Source organism: Cornus florida, unplaced genomic scaffold (assembly GCF_030987335.1).
Source record: "Cornus florida cultivar Cherokee Brave unplaced genomic scaffold, ASM3098733v1 CherokeeBrave_3.0.0_Hap2_Chr04, whole genome shotgun sequence".
In the NCBI taxonomy this organism is placed as follows: Eukaryota; Viridiplantae; Streptophyta; class Magnoliopsida; order Cornales; family Cornaceae; genus Cornus; species Cornus florida.
Window position 1 is genome coordinate 67,125,711 of NW_026775574.1, and position 27,653 is coordinate 67,153,363.

General features: G+C 37.7%; 1 protein-coding gene and 2 pseudogenes across 2 annotated transcripts in view; 1 reads left to right on the forward strand and 2 right to left on the reverse strand.

The window, feature by feature from the left end:
- Nucleotides 1–2,196: 2,196 nt before the first annotated feature.
- Nucleotides 2,197–2,295, reverse strand: LOC132305917 (small nucleolar RNA R71; annotated as a pseudogene).
- Nucleotides 2,296–14,320: 12,025 nt separating this feature from the next.
- Nucleotides 14,321–14,419, reverse strand: LOC132305684 (small nucleolar RNA R71; annotated as a pseudogene).
- Nucleotides 14,420–26,587: 12,168 nt separating this feature from the next.
- The window catches only part of LOC132303414 (truncated transcription factor CAULIFLOWER A-like), a 45,924-nt gene continuing 44,858 nt past the window's right edge, over nt 26,588–27,653 (forward strand). For both annotated transcript variants that reach the window (XM_059800652.1, XM_059800653.1), the window contains exon 1: nt 26,588–26,974. In XM_059800652.1, coding sequence (XP_059656635.1) covers nt 26,790–26,974 — 185 coding nt within the window. In that variant the 5' untranslated portion in view covers nt 26,588–26,789. The remainder of the gene's footprint in view (nt 26,975–27,653) is intronic.

A 27,653-nucleotide genomic window follows, 5' to 3' on the forward strand; every position in this document is an offset into this window, starting at 1 on the left:
GATTAGTGTTGTAATTAACGTTTTAACACTTTCATATATATAGATCTTGTTTATTCAATGATTTATGTGGTTTAATGCTTCCAATTGATCATTTCATTCTATCCATATGTCTATGTATGCTAGAATAGATGTTCATGTGCTTGTATTTAGATTTTGTGTTATTGATGCATATCTATGTGTATTGATGCCATAGATTTGGAGATTGTCAAGACAAAGTGTTTAAAAGAATGCTCTTGTGATTTTCTTGATGGTTCATACTTATTTCTTGATGGATTGTGCCTCTCCCCTAGTTTATTTTCAGGCTAGTAGTGTAGATATAGTGTAGTTGTAGTGTAGTGGTAAATAGGAGGACAATCTATGCTTGTTGTTTGATGATCCAAGCTTTTGAATGCAAGAAGCATATGTCTCTAATCTTGTGTTGTATTTGGATTATGAACTTAATGAAAGGATTAATGCCTTGTTTTGATCTATTGTGCCTTTCACATGTTGTTTAGACAATATATGCTTCATTGCTTAGATATATTGTGCCTTTCACATGATGTTTAGATAATACATGCTTAACTAGTCATCCTTGCTTGTTGAATCAACCAAACACACACACACATACCAATATTGCAACACACCATTTGCCCTCATTAATCACATGTCAATGATATAGAAATGTATTGCTTGGTGGTGACCTCTAAACCCCAAGATCTCTCTCTCTTTCTTACTTACTCTTAATTGCATTATTTTGTTATCACTTAGTTTAATTTAGTTGTTCTCTAATCAACCAACCAACCAATTGTTTGATCACTCGACCTACTAGCCCTAATAGCAATTCCACGACTTTGTTCGATCCTCACAATCCCTTGGGATGATCCCTACTCGCCCTAGCTATATTTATAGTGAAGGTAGTAGTGGCTTCTATAAATGTAAAACTCTTGGCCCTCGCCTTAAAATCCACACACTCTCAAGCTTGACTGTGGTGCGGCGACACACCGCGGCCAGTTTTTGGCGCCGTTGCCGGGGATTGATTGATTTGACTAGGCAACGTCAGATTTGTGGAATAAATTAGGATTAGTACTCTTTTGATCGTGTCTTTACTTTATTTTTAATTTTCTTTTTGATTACTTATCGTGTTGTTCTTACTTAACTAGGTGCATTGTTGGAAGAGAAGCAAGCAAAGGAGCCATCAAACATTCAAGCAAGCAAAGAAAGTAAAAAGCTAAAAATTCTAAAAATTTGCTAAGCTAAGCTTTAAATTTGGAGTTGAAGTGCTAAAGGACCTTTGTGAGACTTTCCTTACTCAATCCCTTAGTTAAATCGTCGGCCCGCGTGAAGGCTTATTTTTAATTGTTCTTGTATCATTGTTGTTAAAACATGGGAGTATGAATTAAGTGTTTGTGGAAGAAGTCTAATTGCATTGTTGTGAAGGCATAGTGTTTGTCATTCTTTGTGTTTATTGTGTTTTGCATTGTGCATGCATGGACGTCGTTCATTGAGACCTATTATTGTCCCTCTTGATTTGCATCTTGAATCCATCATTAGAAATCCTAGGGGAAGAGGAAGTTCAAATAGAGCCAATTTATCAATGGATGACCATAATAATGATCATGTTGAGGACCTTGGTCATATAGACCAACAAGGTATCCTTTATCCCAATGTGCACAATGAGAATATACAAGTATCATTAGGCATGCCTAGGCCATTCATTCACCAACCACCACAACAATAAGGCCAAGTTCCATATGGAATGCCCAGGCCAATGTATGCTCCACAATCTCCCATCATCAATTAAGGAATTCAAAACCAAGGTGTTCATTTTGCACCTCAAGTAGCTAATCCACCTCTTGCTTTAAGAGACCATTATGTGCCTAATGAGTATAATGCACCTACAGGCATCCAATTGCCTCCATTTAGAGCACATCATTATGAAATTAAGCCACAAACCATTCAAATGCTTCTTAACTATCATGGACTTCCAAGTGAAGAACCTTACAAACATTTGGATGAGTTTCTTAAAGTATGTTCCATCGTAAAATATACGGACATGCCGGAAGAGGTTTTAAGACTCAAACTTTTTCCATTCACATTAAAAGACAAGGCAAAGTATTGGTTTAACAATCTTAGGCCTTTTTTAATCACTTCTTGGGCAGAAATGCAAGAAAAGATCTTGAAGAAGTACTATCTGGTTTCAAAGACCAATGCCATGAGAACTTCAATTCAAGAATTTTCACATGGGGATGGAGAAACGTTTCATGAGGCATGTGAACGCTTCAATGAATTGCTTAGGAAGTATCCACATCATGACATACCCAAATGGCAATTAGTTCAATATTTCTTTGAGAGCTTATCGGACAACTATAAGGGTATGGTTGATGCTTCCATGGGTGGCTCATACATTGATAGGCATGAGGATGACGTGTGGCGTCTTTATGAAAGCATGAGTGAAAATTCTTTGCATAGAACACTATCATCCAAGAATGGTAGAAATTCACAAGGTAGGAAAAGTGTTGGCTTACATCAAGTCGACCATTCAAATGAAATAAACACCGAAATGAAGTCTTTATCTCAAAGGTTTGATCAATTTTTGATTAACCAAAACTCGGCAAACCAAGTATCTTCCTTCCCTAACCATTCTCATCGTGCATCAAATGAAACATGTATGACTTATTCTAGTGTTCTTCATTCTACTTCTCATTGTCCTCATTGACAAGTGCAAAATGAACCTAATGAACAAGTCAATGCAGCTTTTGTGAACCAAGGGAACAATCCTTATGGCACTCACTATAATCCAAGTTGGAGGAATCATGCGAATTTCTCTAGGAAAAACCAAGAAGAGGGCTCAAACCCTTCCTAAGGCGGTTTTCAAGGAAGTACATTATACCTCCACTTCAAAACCAAGGATCCCAAGGTTATAGACCTTACCAATCACAAGGGAATCAATTTGCTAATTCTCATTTTCCCAACCAATCTTATTCCCAAGGTAATACTAGAAGTCCTGCCTTTGAAGAAAAAGTTTTGAATGCTTTGGGCACTTTAGAGGCTAACACACAATTACTTCATTCTCACTCTCAATCTATTGCGAAGCTAGAAACCCAAGTAGGGCAAATAGCAAGCACTCTCAATGCAAGAGAAAAGGGAAATATGCCTATTAATGCCACACCTAAGCAACAATGTGGTGTGGAAACCCATTTCTCATCGGAAGGCCACACCATTGAACAAGTTAATGCGGTGACTACCTTGCGGAGTGGTAGGATTGTGGACAATCAAGTTGGAATGTCCAATGAAGAGAGTGAACCGGTGCAACCTCAAGTTGTCACCCGTCCCGTTTCACATCCCATTCCTCCTTCATTGCATGTACATGATCTTGTGAATGAGAGTCTTGAAAAATGTGTTTAAAAAAGAAGTTTTGAAAAATGATGTCGAAAAAGTTTTGTTGACAAATGATTTGAAAACTTCTTGTGTTGAATGGAGTTCAAATGAAAATTCTGAAAAAGTGTTTGAACCAAAAGTTCCATTTCCGGATGCCTTAGAAGGATCCATTTCAAAAGACAAGCAAAAGGCAAAAACCAATGAAATTATGGAAATGTTTAGGCAAGTGAAAGTTAATCTTCCACTATTGGATGCAATCAAGTAAATTCCGGCTTATGCCAAATTCTTGAGAGACTTGTGCACCCAAAAGCGGAAGAACAAGAGCCAAACACCAAGAAAAGTGGTTTTGACCGAGCAAGTAAGCTCAATTTTGCAACATAACACTCTTCTAAAGTTCAAGAACCCTGGTTCACCCACTACATCATGCATTATTGGTGATCATATCATTAATCGGGCTCTTCTTGACTTAGGAGCAAGTGTTAACCTTCTTCCGTACTCAGTTTATGTCAAATTGGGCCTAGGGGAATTGAAACCGACATCGGTAGTTTTGCAACTTGCCGACCGATCCATTAAGAAGCCTAGGGTATAATTGAGGATGTTTTGATAAAGATTGACAAATTCTTCTTTCCCGTTGATTTCATTGTCATAGACACGGAACCGGTCCCCAATCCTAAGAGCCAAATTCCCGTTATCCTTGGCCGTCCTTTCTTGGCAACCGCTAATGCCAACATCAATTGTAGAACGGGGATAATGAAGATCTCATTTGGCCATATGAAGGTGAAGTTGAATATCTTTAATCCCACACCCAATTCATTTGGCAAATATGAAGGAGAGGTTAATGTTGTAGATAAATGTCATGATCTTTAATGTGAAGGAAATGAGCTTTTGTGTAAGACCAAAACTTCCAAAGGATTATCTTCAACCTTGCATTCTAAAAATCTTGTTTCAAATTCTTGCTTTGAAAGGGCATGGAAGCCCAAAGGTTGTGATTGTATAGACAAATGATCAAAAACTCCTTTTGAGCTTAATCCAACATGTTATTCAAAGAACCATTTGTTGGGTGGAGTTCAAAGCATCTATCACCCCAACAGGGAGGGGATGCATTATAAGATCTTTGATCCGGGCTAAAAGAGCCCAATGTCTTGCGAAGTCTAGATACTTGTTTTTGGTTCTCATATGCATTAAAAGGAACTTTGGTAAGGATTGCATGAGCTTTTATGTCATTATTATGCATTCTGCATAGTTCGATTGATCTCAAATCTAAGTTCGATCGATCGAACTCCATTCTGCATCCAACACTTAGAAAATTTTTCGACCTGCAGAATCCTGCATCCAAATCACCTCTTTGTCCCATCATTCAAACCAATTCCTAGATCGATCAGGAGACCTTCGATTGATCCAACTTCAAAGTTCGATCGATCTTATGATTCAACACTTAGAAAAATTTTGAGCCTGCATCAACCTGCATATTTCACCTCTCTGTCTGATCGATCGAAACATTCTAAGATCGATCTGAAAGTTCTTCGATCGATCCAACTTCTAAGTTCGATCGATCTTTAAGTTCCAACACTTAGCCAATTTTCTAAGCCAAAAACCTGCATATTTTTGCTCTTTGTCTGATCGATCGAACTCTTGTTTCGATCGATCTCAGTTCTTCATTTCATTATTTTGACTTTATTTTGACTTTTTAAATTTTCAAAAGTCCAAAAATATTTTCACTTTTATTTTATTTTCATTTCATTTCATTTTATTTTATTTTATTTTTCAAAAAAGTTTTCAAAAATTCAAAAATATTTTAATTTATTTACTTTTTAATTATTATTGTTTATTTAATTTATTTTTTTAAAAAAAACCAAAAATATTTTATTCTATTTTATTTTACTTTATTTTCCAATTTTTAATTTTAATTCCAAATTTTAATTTTAAATTTGCAATTTTTAAAAATTTCAAAATTTCAAAAATACTTTAAAGAGAGTTCATCAAAGTTCGATCGATCTCAGTTAAAGTTTGATCGATCGAACTTTGTCGGGAATGTTTTTAAAAATAGAACCGAGGGTTTTCTAGATCGATACCTTAGATCGATCTCACCCTCTCTGCAAACCCTAACCCTCTTCTCCGTCGCCATTGTGCCATCACCTCTCCCACCTCCGGTGAACTTTCCGGCGAGCATCTAAGTATTTATCTCTCTCTCCCTTCTCGGATTCATCTTCACTCTTCCACATCTCCACTTCTCTCATCATTTGAGGTAAGATTCGAGAATGTCCCTCATGATTTAAGCTTCAATCTTGTGCATACATGCTTTATATGTTGAATACATGCTATATACATGACAAAATCCTCCATTGTTAAAGCTTGAAGCATTTGTGTCTATATGTATATATATATATGTATATATGTGTATATATTTTTGATTATTTGACTCGATTTGGGAGGATGGGCCATGATTGGGTGATGGAATTGATTGATTTGTTGTGTTGATGGGCCCACGAACACGTTCGTGTGGGCCCCATACTTCCAAAGTCACAGATCTGTGACTTTTGAGTTTTCATCGTCGCACAGTTCGATCAATCGAAGTTGTGAGATCGATCTCACTTATTTTCGATTGATCCAACTTTTGTGATCGATCTCACTTCTTTTTATGATCGATCGAACTTCACAGATCTCACACACACACTTCATTCATCATATCTTATATTCATGCTATCTCATATATGCCCAATGCCTGTGATATTCCACATTGGATGCATTTCATACTTACATTGTTTAGCATGTTTCATATTATGCCACTTGCATAGATTCATGTCATATTTGTTTTCTCTATTTTTACTTGACATACATGTTTCTATATCGTGCTTAAATTTTCTTATTCTGGCTCTAACTCCCATTGAGTGTTTTTCTTTTTCTTTTTGTAGGCATTGGTTAAGAGGAAGACTGTTGCCAACAGGCAACACGAGCCCACCCAACACATTAGGCCACGGACAGAGGAGCCAGCAGAGCCCTCTCATGCACAGGCGGAGCCAGCACAGGCTACCCCACCTCAGTCACCATCTCATGAGGCCGAGGATGACTATATACCATCCACCTCTACGGCTCATCCTGCATTCACTCCATTACCATCTCCACCGCATACTGGAGCTAAGCATTCACCTATACCAGCTCAGCCAGCTCATCTGGAGCGTGATAGGCCCGTGCCTCGATATGCGCATATGACGGTCGACCATGAGTCAGTGTTCGACACTGCCTTTTTCTCTAGATCGGTGCTGACCCAATTCGCCTACCATGACATCATTCAGAGGGGTCTGGCCGCTATTCTTGCCCCCATCACAGAGCCGGTCTACCCGCAGCTGGTACGGTTGTTCTACCAGAACCTCCGACCATCACCGCATACCACAACAGAGCTTCTGTGGATGGCCATCAGATCACCATCACAGTGGACTCTTTAGCCCGCTCTTGCCGCTGTCCACACCGCTGCCCTCCAGAGTTTCAGGAGACATATCCGAGGCTATACAGGCTTTCTTACGCCGACATAGCAGTTTTTCTTACAGGTTACCATGCCAGTGGCGAGACCTTCGCCACTCGAACATTCCTTCCAGATGACCTATGGTTCACCGATTTTGTTCTCTATCGGAACATATACATGGCAGGGCACAAGATTCAGAAGAGGGGCGATTATCTGACAGCCCTTTACGCCTTTTACACCAGGCACTGGGTGTCCATTCCCTCGCTCATCTGGAGCATGATGAGGAAGCTATATGACAAGTACATCAACAAGGAGACGCTCGAACGGGCTACGTCTCTTCCATTCAGCCACCTCATCACCCAGATTCTCATAAACCAGCACTACCCTATTCACCCTCAGGAGCACCCCGAGAGAGGTTCATGTCATTTCTTGAAGAAGGACTGGGACAAGAGCCACCGATCCATCATTACTCGCCAGCAGGACCATGCAGCAGTGGCTGCAGCAGAGTTAGATGAGGAGGAGGCACAGGCACAGGCCCAGGCAAAGGCATAGGTAACAGCACAGGCAGCAGCAGCAGGGCCCATAGCGGACGATGCACCAGTCGATCCAGCTGCCGATCATATAGATATTGACTTAGAGCACTCTGCAGATGATACAGAGCAGTACTCTCCAGCCAGGTCACCCATTTATGAATAGGAGCAGACTCAGGAGCTTTCTTCTGATTCATCTATGCCTGAGGCTCCAGATCTGACCCCCGGCTTTGGAGTACGTCTGCAGACGTTTGAGGATGCTGTTGTTGCCATACGAGTTGATCTCACAACCCACAGAGCTGATTTTGCTGTCTTCCGCACGGATGTTGCGACTATGTTCCGAGATCTATCCAGAGATATCCGCGGAGCCCGGCCTACCCATCCTACCTCATCATCCTGAGTTCCCAGTTCCTTCTATCTTATGATCCCTCTCTCCTATTGATACATTACTTTTGTCACTGTATATTATTATTTTTACAGCTGGTCTGTCGGCTTTGATATTTTTATTATAACTGTACTTTATCTGTTTTATATATATTTGTTTTTATTGTGGATGTCATATGATTATATTCTCATATCTGTATGTTTGACTCCATCAGGTGCATCACAGTGACTTCAGTGAGAGAGTGCTACCCAATTTTCAGAACCACCCTTATACCTCTCTCATCTATTTATCTGTTTATCCCATTTACACTTGCATGTCCACTGTGCACTAAGTATCCCATTTTGTTATCTGATGAGTTTATCTAAGTGCCAATTTTCAGGACCACAGTTCATCCCAAGTTTGGGGGGCCATGCCGCCCATTTCGGATACTTCAGTCCCGATCATTCTTGCTTAGTTGTACTGGTATACTCTTTCCCTTGTTCTCTTGCGCATTGAGGACATTGTGCCATTTAAGTTTGGGGGGAATAGTGTTTTGCAGTGTTAGTTTTAAATTAGTTTTAAATTCAAAATTTTGAGTATGACTTGTGTATTTGAGGGATATTTCTATGGTTGGTCCACATCTAGCTATGATTTTGATCTTTTGAGGACTATATTGCTTAAAATTTAAAAATTGTTTGACTTGAGAGTTCAATACTCCTTGTATGCCTTGTGGATGCCATTTAGGAGTAAATTTTTCGAAAGATTGATATCTTGCTTACACTTATGGTCCACATTATCTTGATTTTGTGATTGTTTTGAGATTCATTCTAGAATTCTACACTAGCACCGGCGCACACTAGCATTCATTTGTGGGGTACATGCTTTGTTGATTATTGAATTGGTTATATCCCAATTAGGCTAGTAATGCATTGAAAGCTTTCATTCTTGATAAATGTGGATAACAACCCTTTTTCATTAAGTAGCCGGGATTCTAGCCTCATCAAGCACTGAACTTCTCGCGCCGAAAGGTGGAGGGCCCAAACTCTAGGTTAATAATTGATTCAAAAAAAAAAAAAAAATGAAAAAGCAAAAGCAATAAAAAAAGTAAGGACTTCTCCCAAAAGGTGAGAAGTGGGAAATGATTAGATAATTGTTGTCTTGATTTGTAACCTAGTTGATTTGAGCTTGTAAGTCCGTAGGGGTGTTTGAACGCCTAATGCCCTAAAGCCGTCTGATTTGGGAGTCATTGACCTAACGCTCGACCTCATGAATCGCTAGAAAGCTTAATAGATTAACACATTGCACCATATTTCCATCTTTGATCCTATAAATAAATAAATAAATAAAATCGAATGAAAAGAATAAGCGCACCTAGAATAATAAAGCTTTAATAAAAGGTCCACTTTTTATCTTGATGATTGGTACTAGATTTGTGTGCTAGTTTGAGGGTAAGGATGTGATTAATTCTTTAGTTGGCTTAGATAACAACACATTTGATGCCGGTCCACTCAAAAGAATTCTAGAGTTGTTTTGATTTGCATGATCATTTTCTTGATGTGTGGAAGACCATACTTGTTTGCTTGATGTTGAAATTTTGGAAGATTGCTTGGAAATGGTTGAAAAATTGCATACTTGAGGTAGTTTTCTCCCAATGCTTGTTTGCAATATTGGTGTCTCTTTTGTGAGAATGAGCTTAATGTTTATGGGTATCATTTCTGGAAACCCTCACGAGACTTCACTCGTCCACTAGGGGTAACCTAGGGGTTTAAAAGGCTTGTTGCATATGCTAAGTGTAATCGTGTTCCCTATAAAAATGGCATTATCCATTTATTGTTTTCTAGTTCATAGTTGTATAGTTGTTCATTGCATTCCTTTACTTTCTAGTTCATTGCTAGGGACTAGCAATATTTAAGTTTGGGGATGTGATGAGTGCTGAAAAGTACGTATTTAAACCCCTTAAGCTTAGGTATTCTAGTACCTTTATCTATCTTACTTTACCGTTTTAGATTGATTTCGTATTATTTCTATTTTCATGTACTTATCCCGAAAATAAGCTAACTCAGCCAAATAAGAGCTTAGTTAAAGCAATTCTGGGATTAAACAAAGAAAGGAGCAAAATAGAGAAAGAAGGAAGCAAATGAAGCCAAAGGTGGGAAGCAGCAAAGTTCGATTGATCCAAGTTCAAGGTTCGATTGATCGAACAATGATCTATCTCAGAACTTTAAGATAGATCCAAGCCTTGACCCAAAAGCATAAAGTCCAAAAAGTTCGATCGATCCAACACCACCCTTCGATCGATCGAACACTTTTATCCTTATTCAAATGATTGATCATATCCACAGCTGTACCACCCACTAACCACTTTTGTCCTTTTCCCAGAAATATCTCCCAAAATATCTCAGATTTGTCTTTTTCCAAAAAAGCTCAGCCAGTTGGATCGATCCAGCCTAAGTTCGATGGATCTCATCCAGTTCGATCAATCCAAGTCCAAGGTTCGATCAATCGAACTTCCTCTAGTGCAAAAAAGTTAAATTTCCATCTCATTGAAAGTTGTCCTTTATCTAATCATTAGGGAATATTATGTGCCCGACCTCAGCTCATTTTGGATGTCATTTTGACTTACCTATATAAAGATAAGGATTGCTTTTTGCAAAGGGGAGCCAATATCATTTTTTCATATCATCTCTTGGAGAGCAAGCTTAGAGGAGGAGGAGGCTATAGATACCATTGGAGGTTCTTCATCAACAAGGAGCAGATTTCAACCATGGAGTTAGCCCTTGAGGGTTGGAGCATCATCACCATGAGTGGCTAGACATCCTCTTGGGGCTAGAGTTAGCCCCAAGCATGTTTTCTATATCTCAATCTTGTGTATTATTGGGGGATTAGTGTTGTAATTAATGTTTTGACACTTTGATATATATAGATCTTGTTTATTCAATGTTTTATGTGGTTTAATGCTTCCAATTGATCATTTCATTCTATCCATATGTCTATGTATGCTAGAATAGATGTTCGTGAGCTTGTCTCTAGATTTTGTGTTATTGATGCATGTCTATGTGTATTGATGCCATAGATTTGGAGATTGTCAAGACATAGTGCTTAAAAGAATGCTCTTGTGATTTTCTTGATGGTTCATACTTATTCCTTGATGGATTGTGCCTCTCCCCTAGTTTATTTTCATGCTAGTAGTGTAGATGTAGTGTAGTTGTAGTGTAGTGTTAAATGGGAGGACAATCTATGCTTGTTGTTTGATGATCCAAGCTTTTGAATGCAAGAAGCATATGTCTCTAACCTTGTGTTGTATTTGGATTGTGAACTTAATGAAAGGATTAATGACTCGTTTTAATCTATTGTGCCTTTCACATGTTGTTTAGACAATATATGCTTCATTGCTTAGATATATTGTGCCTTTCACATGATGTTTAGACAATACATGCTTAACTAGTCATCCTTGCTTGTTGAATCAACCAAACACACACACACACACACACACACACACACACACACACACACACACACACACACACACACACACACACACCAATATTGCAACACACTATTTGCCCTCATTAATCACTTGTCAATGATATAGAAATGCATTGCTTGGTGGTGACTTCTAAACCCCAAGATCTCTCTCTCTCTTACTTACTCTTAATTGCATTCTTTTGTTATCACTTAGTTTAATTTAGTTGTTCTCTAATCAACAAACCAACCAATTGTTTGATCACTCGACCTACTAGCCCTAATAGCGATTCCACGACCTTGTTCGATCCTCACAATCCATTGGGACGATCCCTACCCGCCCTAGCTATATTTATAGTGAAGGTAGTAGTGGCTTCTATAAATGTAAAACTCTTGGCTCTCACCTTAAAATCCACACACTCTCAAGCTTGACTGTGGTGCGGCGACACACCGCGGCCAAAAGTCTCCAAGTATCCTCCAGCCGATCCATCTAACCACTACATAATTCTATTGATCCAAATTAATCCCACCACGCACAACTTCTTCACCTCGAACTTGTTCTGTCAACCAATCATTTCACAACTGTTTTTTTGGTTGAATTTGGCATTGTAGATTAGCATTTCTTGTCCTTGTGTTGATGTTGAACTTTTAGCTCATATCGTAGCAATATATATCAACACAATAAATACACCATAATCACCATATCTAATGCAGAATGTATGATATGCGTGATTGATGCAAAAACAAATATGACGAGATATATAAAGTGTATATATATGTATATCAAGTGTGGTGCCCTCAACTCGTATAAGAAATATTTCTCACTCGACTCTTTTATGGATACACACAAGTAGAACTCTCAGAACACTAGTGGATAAACAAATAAATAAATGAATTCTTTTAGCGATAGTACGCACTCAGGGCTATTATAATTTTTCATCACACGGTGACGAGCCCCTTTCTAAGTGTTAACAAACTTTTTAATGCGAGATGTCGCTTCGTAAGGTCAAAATATGAATGTGGTTTCGAAAGTCTTTCTAGTCAAATTTACATTTATAAAAACTACTACTACAACTAATGAAGTATAACGAGTAGGGATCGTTCGCAGGGATTATACGTGTTGGAATTTAACCTCGACTTTAGCACATCAAAAGATTACAAAGGAGGGTTAGTTGTTTGATTACACTAAGATGCCATTAATTAAAATGCAATTAAAGTAAACTAAGATGCCATTAATTAAAATGCCTATCCCCTAGTTTATTTTCATGCTAGTAGTGTAGATGTAGTGTAGTTGTAGTGTAGTGTTAAATGGGAGGACAATCCATGCTTGTTGTTTGATGATCTAAGCTTTTGAATACAAGAAGCATATGTCTCTAACCTTGTGTTGTATTTGGATTGTGAGCTTAATGCAAGGATTAATGACTTGTTTTGATCTATTGTGTCTTTCACATGTTGTTTAGACAATATATGCTTCATTGCTTAGATATATTATGCCTTTCACATGATGTTTAGACAATACATGCTTAACTAGTCATCTTTGCTTGTTGAATCAACCAAACACACACTCACACACACCCCAATATTGCAACACACCATTTGCCCTCATTAATCATTTGTCAATGGTATAGAAATGCATTGCTTGGTGGTGATCTCTAAACCCCAAAATGTCTCTCTCTCTTACTTACTCTTAATTGCATTATTTTGTTATCACTTAGTTTAATTTAGTTGCTTTCTAATCAACCAACCAACCATTTGTTTGATCACCCGACCTACTAGCCCTAATTGCGATTCCACGACATTGTTCGATCCTCACAATCCCTTGGGACGATCCCAACTCACTCTTGCTACGTTAGTAGTAGTGTTGGTAATGCTTTTTATAAATTTAAACTTGACCCAAAAGGCTTTTCTTGAACCGCACATTCACTACATCAATTTGGCTTGTAGGAACGGCCCTCTGTCAAATTTTGGCGCCGTTGCCAAGAATTAGGCAATGTCGGAATTGTGGAATCAATTAGGATTAGTACTCTTTTGATCGTATCTTTACTTTACTTTTATTTTTCTTTTTGGTTGCTTATTGTGTTGTTCTTACTTAACTAGGTGCATTATTGGAGAGGAAGCAAGCAAAGAAGCATTCAAGCAACCAAAGAATATAAAAAGCTAAAAATTTTAAAAAATTTGCTAAGCTAAGCTTTAAATTTGGAGTTGAAGTGCTAAAGGACCTTTGTGAGACTTTCTTTACTCAATCCCTTAGTTAAATCGTCGGCTCACGTGGAGGTTTGTTTTTAATTGTTCTTGCATCATTGTTGTTAAAGCATGTGAGTATGAATTAAGTGTTTATGGAAGAAGTCTAATTGCATTGTTGTGAAGGCATAGTGTTTGTCATTCTTTGTGCTTGTTGTGTTTTGCATTGTGTATGCATGGACGTCGTTCATTAAGACCAACTCTTGTCCCTCTTGATTTGCATCTTGAATCCATCGTTAGAAATCCTAGGGGAAGAGGAAGTTCAAATAGAACCAATCTATCAATGGATGACCATAATAATGATCATGTTGAGGACCTTGGTCACTTAGACCAACAAGGTATCCTTTATCCTAATGTGCACAATGAGAACATACAAGTACCATTAGGCATACCTAGGCCATACTTTCACCAACCTCCACAACAACAAGGCCAAGTTCCATATGGAATGCCAAGGCCAATGTATGTTCCACAACCTCCCATCATCAATCAAGGAATTCAAAACCAAGGTGTTCATGTTGCACCTCAAGTAGCTAATCCACCTCTTACTTTAAGAGACCATTATGTGCCTAACGAGTATAATGCACCTACATGCATCCAATTGACTCCATTTAGAGCACATCATTATGAAATTAAGCCACAAACCATTCAAATGCTTCCTAACTATCATGGACTTCCAAGTGAAGAAGATTACAAGCATTTGAATGAGTTTTTTGAAGTATGTTCCACCGTAAAATATACGAACATGCCGGAAGGGATTTTAAGACTCAAACTTTTTCCATTCACTTTAAAAGACAAGGCAAAGTATTGGTTTAACAATCTTAGGCCTTTTTCAATCACTTCTTGGGCAAAAATGCAACAAGAGTTCTTGAAGAAGTACTATCCGGTTTCTAAGACCAATGTCATGAGAACCTCAATTCGAGAATTTTCACATGAGGATGGAGAAACGTTTCATGAGGCATGGGAACGCTTCAATGAGTTGCTTAGAAAGTGTCAACATCATGACATGCCCAAATGGCAATTAGTTCAATCTTTCTTTGAGAGCTTATAAAACAATTATAAGGGTATGGTTGATGTTTCCATGGGTGGCTCATACATTGATAGGCATGAGGATAACGTGTAGCGTCTTTATGAAAGCATAAGTGAAAATTCTTTGCATACAACACTATCATCCAAGAATGGTAGAAATTCACAAGGTAGGAAGAGTGTTGGCTTACATCAAGTTGATCATTCAAATGAAATAGCCGCCGAAATGAAGTCTTTATCACAAAGGTTTGATCAATTTTTGATTAACCAAAACTCGGCGAACCAAGTATTTTCCTTCCCTAACCATTCTCATCGTGCATCAAATGAAACATGTATGACTTGTTCTAGTGTTCTTCATTCTACTTCTCATTGTCCTCATTGATAAGTGCAAAATGAACCTAATGAACAAGTCAATGCAGCTTTTGTGAACCAAGGGAACAATCCTTATGGCACTCACTATAATCCAAGTTGGAGGAATCATGCGAATTTCTCTTGGAAAAATCAAGGAGAGGGCTCAAACCCTTCCCAAGGCGGTTTTCAAGAGAAGTACATTCCACCTCCACTTCAAAACCAAGGATCCCAAGGTTTTAGACCTTATCAATCACAAGGGAATCAATTTGCTAATTCTCATTTTCCCAACCAATCTTATTCCCAAGGAAATACTAGAAGTCCTGCATTTGAAGAAAAAGTTTTGAATGCTTTGGGCACTTCTGAGGCTAACACTCAATTGCTTCATTCTCACTCTCAATCTATTGCGAAGCTAAAAACCCAAGTAGGGCAAATAGCAAGCACTCTCAATGCAAGAGAAAAGGGAAAGATGCTCATTAATGCCCTACCTAAGTAACAATGTGTTGTGCAAACTCATTCCTCATCGGAAGGCCACACCATTGAACATGTTAATGCGGTGACTACCTTGCGGAGTGGTAGGATTGTGGACAATCAAGTTGAAATGTCGAATAAAGAGAGTGAACCGGTGCAACCTCAAGTTATCACCCGTCCCGCTTCACCTTCCATTCCTCCTTAATTGCATATACATGATCTTGTAAATGAGAAAGTCTTGAAAAATGTGTTTAAAAAAGAAGTTTTAAAAAATGATGTTTAAAAAGTTTTGCTGAAAAATGATTTGGAACATAATGATTTAAAAACTTCTTGTGTTGAAGAGAGTTCAAAAGAAAATTCTGAAAAAATGCTTGAACCAAAAGTTCCATTTCCGGATGCCTTAAAATGATCCATTTCAAAAGACAAGCAAAAGGCAAAAACCAATGAAATTATGGAAATGTTTAGGCAAGTGAAAGTCAATCTTCCACTATTGGATGCAATCAAGCAAATTCCAGCTTATGCCAAATTCTTGAAAGACTTGTGCACCCAAAAGTGGAAGAACAAGAGCCAAGCACCAAGAAAAGTGGTTTTGACCGAGCAAGTAAGCTCAATTTTGCAACATAACACTCTTCCAAAGTTTAAGGACCCCGGTTCACCCACTACATCATGCATTATTGGTGATCATATCATTAATCGGGCGCTTCTTGACTTAGGAGCAAGTGTTAACCTTCTTCCATACTCGATTTATGTCAAATTGGGCCTAGGTGAATTGAAACCGACGTCATTAGTTTTGCAACTTGCCGACCGATCTATTAAGAAGCCTAGGGGTATAATTGAGGATATTTTGATTAAAATTGACAAATTCTTCTTTCCCATTGATTTCGTTGTCATTGACACGGAACCGGTCCCCAATCCTAAGAGCCAAATTCCCGTTATCCTTGACCGTCCCTTCTTGGCAACCGCTAATGCCAACATCAATTGTAGGACGGGGATAATAAAGATTTCATTTGGCCACATAAAGGTGAAATTGAATATTTTTAATCCCACACCCAATTCATTTGACAAATATGAAGGATAGGTTAATGTTGTAGATAAATGTCATGATCTTCAATGTGAAGGAAATGAGCTTTTGTGTAAGACCAAAACTTCCAAAGGATTATCTTCAACCTTGCATTCTAAAAATCTTGTTTCAAATTCTTGCTTTGAAAGGGCATGGAAGCCCAAAGGTTGTGATTGTATAGACAAATGATCAAAAGCTCCTTTTAAGCTTAATCCAACATGTTCTTCAAAGAACCATTTGTTGGGTGGAGTTCAAAGCATCTATCACCCCAACAAGGAGGGGATGCATTATAAGATCTTTGATCCGGGCTAAAAGAGCCCAATGTCTTGCTAGAGACTTTAAAGACTAGCAAAGACATTTCGTAGGGTGTCAAAACCCTATTCCTCCCTCATTTCTATCTTTCATTTCATTTCTTGCGAAGTCTAGATACTTGTTTTTGGTTCATATGCATTGATAGGAACTTTGGTAAGGATTGCATGAGCTTTCATGTCATTATTGAGCATTCTGCATAGTTCGATCGATCTCAAACCTGAGTTCAATCGATCGAACTCCATTCTGCATCCAACACTTAGAAAAATTTTCGACCTGCAGAAACCTGCATCCAAATCACCTCTCTGTCCCATCGTTCGAACTAACTCTTAGATCGATCAAGAGACCTTCAATAGATCCAACTTCAAAGTTCGATCGATCTCATGATTCAACACTTAGAAAAATTTTGAGCCTGCATCAACCTGCATATTTCACCTCTCTATCTCATCGATCGAAACATTCCAAGATCGATCTGAAGTTCTTTGATCGATCCAACTTCCAAGTTCGATCGATCTTCAAGTCCCAACATTTAGCCAATTTTCTGAGTAAAAAACCTGCATATTTTTGCTCTCTGTCTGATCGATCGAACTCTTGTTTCGATCGATCTCAGTTCTCCATTTCATTATTTTAACTTTGTTTTAACTTTTCAAATTTTAAAAATCCAAAAATATTTTCATTTTTATTTTATTTTATTTTATTTTCATTTCATTTCATTTTATTTTATTTTTCAAAAAGTTTTTAAAAATTCAAAAATATTTTAATTTATTTAGTTTTTAATTATTATTGTTTATTCAATTAAAAAAAAAAACCAAAAAATATTTTATTCTAGTTTATTTTATTTTATTTTAATTCTATTTTTTTTAATTTTAGTTTTGCATTTTTCAAAAATTTCAAAAATCCAAAAATACTTTGAAGAGGGTTCATCAAAGTTCGATCAATCTCAGTTGAAGTTCGATCGATCGAACTCTGTCGGGAATGTTTTTAAAATAGACCTAGAGGGTTTCAAGATCGATCATTTAGATCGATCCAACCCTCCAAACCCCAGCACCTCTTCGTCGCCACTGTGCAATCTCATCTCCCTCATCTTCGGCGAGATCTAAGTGCCAATCTCTCTCTCCTTTCTCGGATTCATCTTCACTCGTTCATATCTCCACTTCTCTCATCGATTTGGGTAAGATTCGAATCCATCCTCTGTGATTCAAGCTTCAACCTCGTGTATACATGACTTAGATGTTACATCCATGCTTTACTTGTTGCATCCATGATATTGAGATGATGAAACCACCATTTTTGAAGCTTTGAAACACTGTGTGTGTGTGTGTGTGTGTGTGTGTGTGTGTGTGTATATATATATATATATATGTTTTTATGTATTTGTGTATTCCGATTTAAATTAGGAGTTTGGGCTTTGAAAAGTGATGATATTTGTTGATTTGTTGTGTTGATGGGCCTACGAACACATTCGTGTGGGCCCCATGCTTCCAAAGTCACAGATCTGTGACTATTTACATTCGTCGTATAGTTCGATCGATCGAACTTGTATCTTAGATTGATCTTGAGAGATCGATCGAACTCATGTCTTAGTCGATCAAAGTTGTGAGATCAATCTCACTTATTTTCGATCGATCCAACTTTTGTGATCGATCTCACTTGTTTTTCTGATCGATCGAACTTCACGGATCTCACACACACACTTCATTTTTCACATCTTATGTCCATGTTATCTCATATATGCCCAATGCCTGTGATATTCTACATTGGATGCATTTCATACTTACATTGTTTAGCATGTTTCATATCCTGCCACTTGAATAGATTCATGTCATATCAGTTTTGTCTATTTTTATTTGACATATATGTTTCTATATTATGTTTAAAATTTGTTATTTTGGCACTAACTCCCATTACAAGTTTTTCTTTTTCTTTTTGTAGGCCATGGTTAAGAGGAAGACCGTTGCCAACAGGCAACACGGGCCCTACCGACATATCAAACCACGTACAGAGGAGCCAGCAGAGCCCTCTCATGCACAGGCTACCCCACCTTAGTCACCATCTCATGAGGCTGAGGATGACCATATGCCATCCACCTTTGTGGCTCATCCTGCATTTACTCCATCACCATCTCCACCACATGCTGGAGCTGAGCATTCACCCGTACCAGCTCAGCCAGTCCAGGAGCGTGATAGGCCCGTACCTAGATATGCGCATATGGCGGTCGCCTATGAGTCAGTGTTCGACATGGCCTTTTTCTCCAAATCGGTGCTGACCCGTTCAGCTTACCATGACATCATTCAGAGGGGCCTGGCCGCTATTCTTGCCCCAGTCACAAAGCCAGTTTACCCGCGGCTAGTACGGTTGTTCTACCAGAACCTCTGACCATCCCCGCGTACCACAGCAGAGCTGGTTACTTCTGTAGATGGCCATCAGATCACCATCACAGTGGACTCACTAGCCCGCTCTTGCCACTGCCCACACCACTGTCCTTCAGAGCTTCAGGAGACATATCCGAGGCTATACCGGCCTTCTTACGCTGACATGGAGGTCTTTTTTATAGGTCACCATGCCGGTGGCGAGACCTTCACTACCCGGACATTCCTTCCAGATGACTTGTGGTTTACCGATTCCGTGCTCTTCCGGAACATTTACATGGCTGGGCATAAGATTCAGCAGAGGGGGGATTATCTGACAGCTTTCTACGCCTTTTACACTGGGCACTGGGTGTCCATTCCCGCGCTCATCTAGAGCGTGATGAGGAAGCTTTATAACGAGTACATCAGCAAGGAGACGCCCGGACGGGCTAAGTCTCTCCTATTCAGCCACCTCATCACCCAGATTCTTATAGACCAGCGCTACCCTATTCATCCTCGGGAGCACCCCGAGAGAGGTTCCTGTCATTTTCAGAAGAATGACTGGACCAAGAGCTACAACGCCATTATTACTAGACTACAGGACCACGCGGTAGTGGCTGCAGAGGAGCTAGAGGCAGAGGAGGAGGCACAGGCAGCAGTAGCAGATCCCGCAGCGAATGACGCACCAGTCGATCCAGTTGCCAAGCATATAGATATTGACTTAGAGTGCCCTGCAGATGCCAAAGAGCAGTACTCTCCAGCTGGGTCGCCCATTCACGACCATAAGCAGACTCAGGAGCTTTCTTCTGACTCTTCTATGCCTGAGGCTCCAGATCTGACCCCCGGCTTTGGAGTACACCTGCAGACTCTTGATGATGCTGTTGTTGCCATACGAGCTAATCTCACAGCCCACAGAGCTGATTTTGCTGCCTTCCGCACGGATGTCGTGACTATGTTCCGAGATCTATCCAGAGATATCCGCGGAGCTCGACCTGCCCGTTCTACCTCATCCTCCTGAGTTCCCAGTCTTTCTATCTCATGATCCCTCTCTCCTATTGATACTTTACTTTTGTTACTGTACATTATTATTTTTGTAGCCGGTCTGTCGGCTTAGATCTTTTGATGTACCAGTACTTTATTTTTATTTTTATATATCTGTTTTTGCTATGGATGTCATATATTATATTCTCATATCTGTATATTTGACTTCATCAGGTGCATCACAGTGACTTTAGTGAGAGAAAGTGCTACCCGATTTTCAGGACCACCCTTATACCTTTCTTATCTCTTTATTTGTTTATCTCATTTACACTTGCATGTCCACTGTGCACTAATTATCCCATTTTGTTATTTGATGAGTTTATCCAAGTGCCAATTTTCATGACCACAGTTCATCCTAAGTTTTGGGGGGCCATGCCACCCACTTCGGATACTTCAGTCCCGATCATTCTATGCTTAGTTGCACTGGTATACTCTTTCCTTTGTTCTCTTGCACATTGAAGATATTGTGCCATTTAAGTTTGGGGGGAATGGTGCTTTACAGTTTTAGTTTTAAATTCAAAATTTTGAGCATGACTTGTGTATTTGAGGGATATTTCTATAATTGGTCCATATCTAGCTATGATTTTGATCTTTTGAGGACTATATTGCTTAAAATTTAAAAATTGCTTGACTTGAGAGTCCAATACTGCTTAAAATTTAAAAATTGCTTGACTTGAGAGTCCAATACTCCTTGTATGCCTTGTGGAAGCCATTTAGGAGTAAATTTTTCGAAAGATTAATATCTTGTTTGCCCTTGTGGTCCACATCATTTTGATTTTGTGATTACTTTGAGATTCATTCTAGGATTCTACACTAGCACCGGCGCACACTAGCATTCATTTGTGGGGTACATGCTTTGTTGATTATTGAATTGGTTATATCCCAATTGAGCTAGTAGTACATTGAAAGCTTTCATTCTTGATAAAGGTGGATAACAACCCCTTTTTACTAAGTAGCTGGGATTCTAGCCTCATCAAGCATTGAACTTCTCGCGCCGAAAGGTGGAGGGCCCAAACTCTAGGTTAATAATTGAACTTGTTCACAAAAAAAAAAAAAAAAAAAAAAGTTGCAAAAGCAATAAAAAAAGTAAGGACTTCTCTTTAAAGGAGAGAAGTGGGAAATAATTAGATGGAGGTTGTCTTGATTTGTAGCCTAGTTGATTTGAGTTTGTAAGTCCGTAGGGGTATTTGAATGCCTAATGCCCTAAAGCCGTCTGGTTAGGGAGTCACTGACCTAACGCTCGACCTCATGAATCGCTAGAAAGCTTAATAGATCAACACATTGCACCATGCTTCCATCTCTGATCCTAAAAAAAAAAAAAAAAAAAAAAAAAAAAAAAAAAAAAAAATCGAGTAAAAAAATAAGCGCACCTAGAACAATAAAGCTTTAATAAAAGGTCCACTTTTTGTCTTGATGATCGATACTAGATTTGTGTGCTAGTTTGAGGGTAAGAATGTGATCATTTTTTTAGTTGGCTTAGATAGCAACACATTTGATGCCGGTCCACTTAAAAAGGATTTTAGAGTTGTTTTGATTTGCATGATCATTTTCTTGATGTGTGGAGGACCATACTTGCTTGCTTGATGTTGAAATTTTGGGAGATTGCTCGAAAATATTTGAAAAATTGCATACTTGAAGTAGTTTTCTCCCAATGCTTGTTTACAATATTGGTACCTCTTTTGAAAGAATGAGCTTAATGTTTGTGGGTACCATTTCTGGAAACCCTCACGAGACTTCACTCGTCCACTAGGGGTAACATAGGGGTTTAAAAGGCTTGTTGCATATGCTAAGTGCAATTGTGTTCCCTACGAAAGTGGCGTTATCCGTTTATTATTTTCTAGATTCATACTTGTATAGTTGTTCATTTCATTTCTTTACTTTCTAGTTCATTGCTAGGGACTAGCAATATTTAAGTTTGGGGGTGTGATGAGCGCTGAAAAGTGCGTATTTAAACCCCTTAAGCTTAAGCATTCTAGTACCTTTATCTATCTTACTTTACCATTTTAGATTGATTTCGTATTATTTTTATTTTCAGGTACTTATCCCGAAAATAAGCTAACTCAGCCAAATAAGAGCTTAATTGAAGCAATTCTGGGATTAAACAAAGAAAGGAGCAAAGTGGAGAAAGAAAGAAGTAAATAAAGCCAAAGGTGGGAAGCAGCAAAGTTCGATCGATCCAACTTCAAGGTTCGATCGATCGAACAATGATCGATCTCAGCACTTCAAGATCAATCCAAGCCTTGGCCCAAAAGCAAAAAGTCCAAAGTTCGATCGATCCAACACCGTCCTTCGATCGATCGAACACTTTTGTCCTTATTCAAATGATTGATAATATCCACAGCTGTATCACCCACTAACCACTTTTGTCCTTTTCCCAAAAATATCTCCCAAAATATCTCAGATTTGTCTTTTTCCAAAAAGCTCAACCAGTTGGATCGATTCAGCCTAAGTTCGATGGATCTCAGCCAATTCGATCGATCCAAGTCCAAGGTTTGATCGATCAAACTTCCTCTAGTGCGAAAAAGTTAAATTTCCATCTCATTGAAAGTTGTCCTTTATCCAATCATTAGGGAATATTGTGTGCACGACCCCAGCTCATTTTGGGTGTTATTTGACCTACCTATACAAGGATAAGGATTGCTTTTTACAAAGAGGAGCCAATATCATTTTCATATCATCTCTTGGACAGCAAACTTAGAGGAGGAGGAGGCTAGAGACACCATTAGAGTTCTTCATCAACAAGGAACAGATTTCTTTCATGGAGTTAGCCCTTGAGGGTTGGAGCATCATCACCATGAGTGGCTGGACATCCTCTTGGGGCTAGAGTTAGCCCCAAACATACTTTTGATATCTTAATCTTGTGTATTATTGAGGGATTAGTGTTGTAATTAATGTTTTGACACTTTGATATATATAGATCTTGTTTATTCAATGATTTATGTGGTTTAATGCGTCCAATTGATCATTTTATTCTATCCATATGTCTATGTATGCTAGAATAGATGTTCATGTGCTTGTCTCTAGATTTTATGTTATTGATGCATGTTTATGTGTATTGATTCTATAGATTTAGAGATTGTCAAAACATAGTGCTTAAAGGAATGCTCTTGTGATTCTCTTGATGGTTCATACTTATTCCTTGATGGATTGTGCCTTTCCCCTAGTTTATTTTCATGCTAGTAGTGTAGATGTAGTGTAGTTGTAGTGTAGTGTTAAATGGGAGGACAATCCATGCTTGTTATTTGATGATCCAAACTTTTGAATACAAGAAGCATATGTCTCTAACCTTGTGTTGTATTTGGATTGTGAGCTTAATGCAAGGATTAATGACTTGTTTTGATCTATTGTGTCTTTCACATGTTGTTTAGACAATATATGCTTCATTGCTTAGATATATTGTGCCTTTCACATGATGTTTAGACAATACATGCTTAACTAGTCATCCTTACTTATTGAATCAACCAAACTCACTCACACACACACGCACACCAGTATTGCAACACACCATTTGCCCTCATTAATCACTTGTCAATGGTATAGAAATGCATTGCTTGGTGGTGATCTCTAAACCCCAAGATGTCTCTCTCTCTTATTTACTCTTAATTGCATTCTTTTGTTATCACTTAGTTTAATTTAGTTGCTCTCTAATCAACCAACCAACAATTTGTTTGATCACTCGACCTACTAGCCCTAATTGCGATTCCATGACCTTGTTCGATCCTCACAAACCCTTGGGACGATCCCAACTCACTCTTGCTACGTTAGTAGTAGTGTTGGTAGTGCTTTTTATAAATTTAAACTTGACCCAAAAGGCTTTTCTTGAACCACACATTCACTACATCAATTTGGCGTGTAGGAACGACCCTCTGTCAATCTTAAAGTGTATACTTATATTTTCTTTTGAAAACATTTTAAACTCGACCCACTTAATGTATTAAAGTAATTAAAATAAGAAAGTAAACTTAATTATAGAAATTAATTAAGTTTTATATTGAAAATTATTTTGTCGATCTAACTATTTGAGCCTTTGATCGATTGATATATGCTTAAGTTCGATCGATGTCATTGGCATAGTTTGTCGATTGAAGTAGTGAAGATGTTGATCGATTAAGAAGTGATAGGTTTGATCGAGACAACAACAACTTGCTATTTTCGAGTTTATTGACTAGTGATTGACATAAAATAATTATGAACGTGTATTAAGCATAGAAAAACGTGCAAGAAGGTTCTAAAATATTATTTTTTTGATGCATACTCATATATAGTATCTAAGGAAACTTAGAACTTTATCAAAATAGCGTATATGCAATCTTTCAAAAAATATATTCTTGATGCTCAAACATATGCCAAAATATAAATATAGAAAGTATTATCATTCTTAGCAAATTGATCTTAAGCAATATTGACCTTCTATATATCTTTAGGAAAATATATATATCACGTATATATTTACTAAAAAGCTCTGGAAACTCAAACTAAATATAATATATATATATATTTATTTATTTATCACGAAAATCATTTTTCTCAAAATATGTATAAAAATAAATAAATAAACTACTATAGGAATTACCATGCACTTAAAAGTATATGATCATGAATAATATGTATGTATGAACCTAAATGGGTTATCCTAGTGGATGCTATGTTTTTTGATTTGTTGGCCCCTGGTGTAGAAATTTGGGGTACACCGTTTCTATTGGGTACTCAAAATTGGATGTTGCTGTTGGTATTTTCTAGTTATGGGGTTCAATTTAAGCAGTCTGTGGCCTGGTTGGTGGTTCGGCTCCATTCACCGGCGGCATGCTCATGGGGTTTGCCGGTTTGTGATTGTCGGGGGCTTGGCGACTGGGTCGGCTTGTGCTTCTTCGGCTGGGGATGCCATGACGTCATGGCTGATGTCCTGCACATTTTATCTAGAAGTTGTCTTCTGCTTTTTCGCCGGCCATAATCATGAGTGTTTTTGGACTCTGTGTGAGGCGGTGTAATTTGATAAGTAATCTTTAAAGTGCTTTGGTGGGTCCTAAAGCTGACTATTTTGGCCATTATAGTGCTTTGCTTGTGGGTACCAATAATCCCATTCTCAGTTATTGTCAACGATGATATCTTAACATTTGGGATGTTAGTTTAGATAGTTTTGTGTTATTGGTACTGAATGTATTTCTCTATTGTGATATGATTTCATGTTCTTGCTTGTAGATGCCATATGGCTTTTTTCTTGCCAGGGTAAAAAAAATAAAAAAATAAAAAAAATAAAAAGCAGTCTTGTATTAACACTTAAATCATCTGCATATTATATTTCTATCTCACACACTAATCATATAATCATTAAATTACAAGAGTTAGTTTTGTACAACCAAATTTACCAGTTATAATATCAGAATTGCTAAATTCCTAACAACAATTATATATCACTTTTGGACAAATAAATGACCAATTAAAAAACTCACCTAAAAGTCGTACTTTGCAAATCCGAATACCTTCTTTAGATAAATCATTTACCAAAAAATTACGTGAGTGCCTGAAACTTTAAAAGTAGAAGAGTTCTTCTCTTATATTGTTATTTGATTCCCCACTAGTTATAGATCTTAATGATTTTTGACTAATTGAAATGTGGATAGATGTTCTAATTTCAATCACTGACCATAAGTGTCTGGTAAAACAATGAAGTTCTTTTTGTGATTTTTTTGTTCTTTTTGTGATTTTTTGTTAGTCACATACAAAACATGAGTAATATGCTAAAGCTTCCTAAAATTATTCTCATAAAAATACAAATTTGGGTTAAAGGCAATTTTATCTGCGTGAAAATTCTAGCCTTCTCGCGCACGTGCGTGACTTAGCCCGAGACCTCTTGGGCAAAATGAAAGCTCCCAATCTCCATCTCCTAATAAGGAAAATTGTTGGTTTTGTTATCAAATAGGGAATAAATATATTTAAAAAATATTTTGAATTTTTACGTTCTGGAATTCCACAACAACAATTTTCATTTCAATATATTACAAGTAGTAAAATATATGTATTCATTAATTTTTTAATCAGTATTTTTTATTATTATTTATTAAAAGTCTTACCGTAATTTTCTATATATATATAAAAAAGAAAAAAAAAAAAAAAAAAGATTAAGTCAGTGCATGAGACTCGCATTAATATAAATTTACTAAAATAATCCAAAAACTAATCAGCCTCTAGAATTAGTTCTTAACTAACCATGTAAAAATCAAAACTAGACAATCAAAATACAAATTGCAACACATCTCTTATTGTATTGTTGCTAGATGCGAAAACATATCCTCCTTTTTCTTTCCTCATGTGTGAACTCTCTCTCTATTTCTCTCTCAAGAAAGGTGGATTAATGCTCCCTTGTTCAAAAGAGAGGATATACCCAAGACTTTCTAAATCATGTCAAGTTTTAAAAGGTAAATGATCGAGACATACAATTCACCCATAACAATAAAAAACGCATTAACACGGCGACGTTTTGGAACACTAAGCAACCGTCTGAGAGTATCGGCTAGACATGAAGCGTGGGGAAAAAAATGCATGTCTGGCTGTTCATCTTGCTTTTGAGACACGCGTCAGAGAATTTAAAGTTATCTCAAATTTTTTCTTTTTAGTTCTTACTTCCAATTGACCGGCTCTGTAAAATTTTCATCTTTGCGGATTCGATTCGATTCAATTCGATTCCTCTCCACACGAGGGGAAGAGAGAACATTCATTAGAACTAGGGCTAACAATTGTGTGTTTAGAGAGAGAAAGATAGAGAGAGAGATAGAGAATGGGGCGAAAGAAGTTGGAGATGAAGCGAATCGAAGATAAGAGCAGTCGACAAGTGACGTTCTCGAAGAGACGGAATGGATTGTTCAAGAAAGCTCGAGAACTCTCCATTCTCTGCGACGTCCAGGTCGCTCTTGTCATCTTTTCCAGCCGTGGCAAGCTCTACGAGTTCTGTAACGACAACAGGTCAGTCATTTTCTCTCTTAACTCTCCCTCCCTCCCACTCTGACTCATCAGATCTTTTTCTGTACCTTTTATTTTTTATAATTATATAGTTGACTTGTCAAAAAAAAATTAATACTTATATTGTACGGACGATTTTTTTTTGGTAATCATCTCCATGGTTCTTGCTTTCTTTTAGTTGGGTTTTTATTTTTTTTCTTTTCTCTCCCCTTGTTTCTGTTGATTGCTATAACTGATATTTTTAATATCTGGTTAGTGATATAAATAAATATCTTTGTTGTATGTGCCAAATTGCTAATTAGTCATAATCACATGAAATCACTTGTGATGGGGATGTTTTTGTGTCCTTTATATCGCCGGGCGCATCAACTGCATGCTCATAAACTCAAATAACATAAAGTAAATTCCACTGCATCATGTGACCCAGCCGCATGTCATATCAACGTGTACTTTATAATGGAGGATTGAGTTCAAAAGCTCACTCATCTTCTCACCAAATTGATCTTACCTTGTGTTACCAAATGAGCTATTCTAGCTGGTACAAGTCCTCTTCTTCTTCAAAGGGGAGGTCAGGTGTTTGAGCTTCAGTAGGAGGCATGAGTGTGTATTTGCTTAATCTTCTGAAAAAAAAAAAAATTCTTATCTTCAGTTTACCGACCTTTATCATCTTGAACATGTCTTA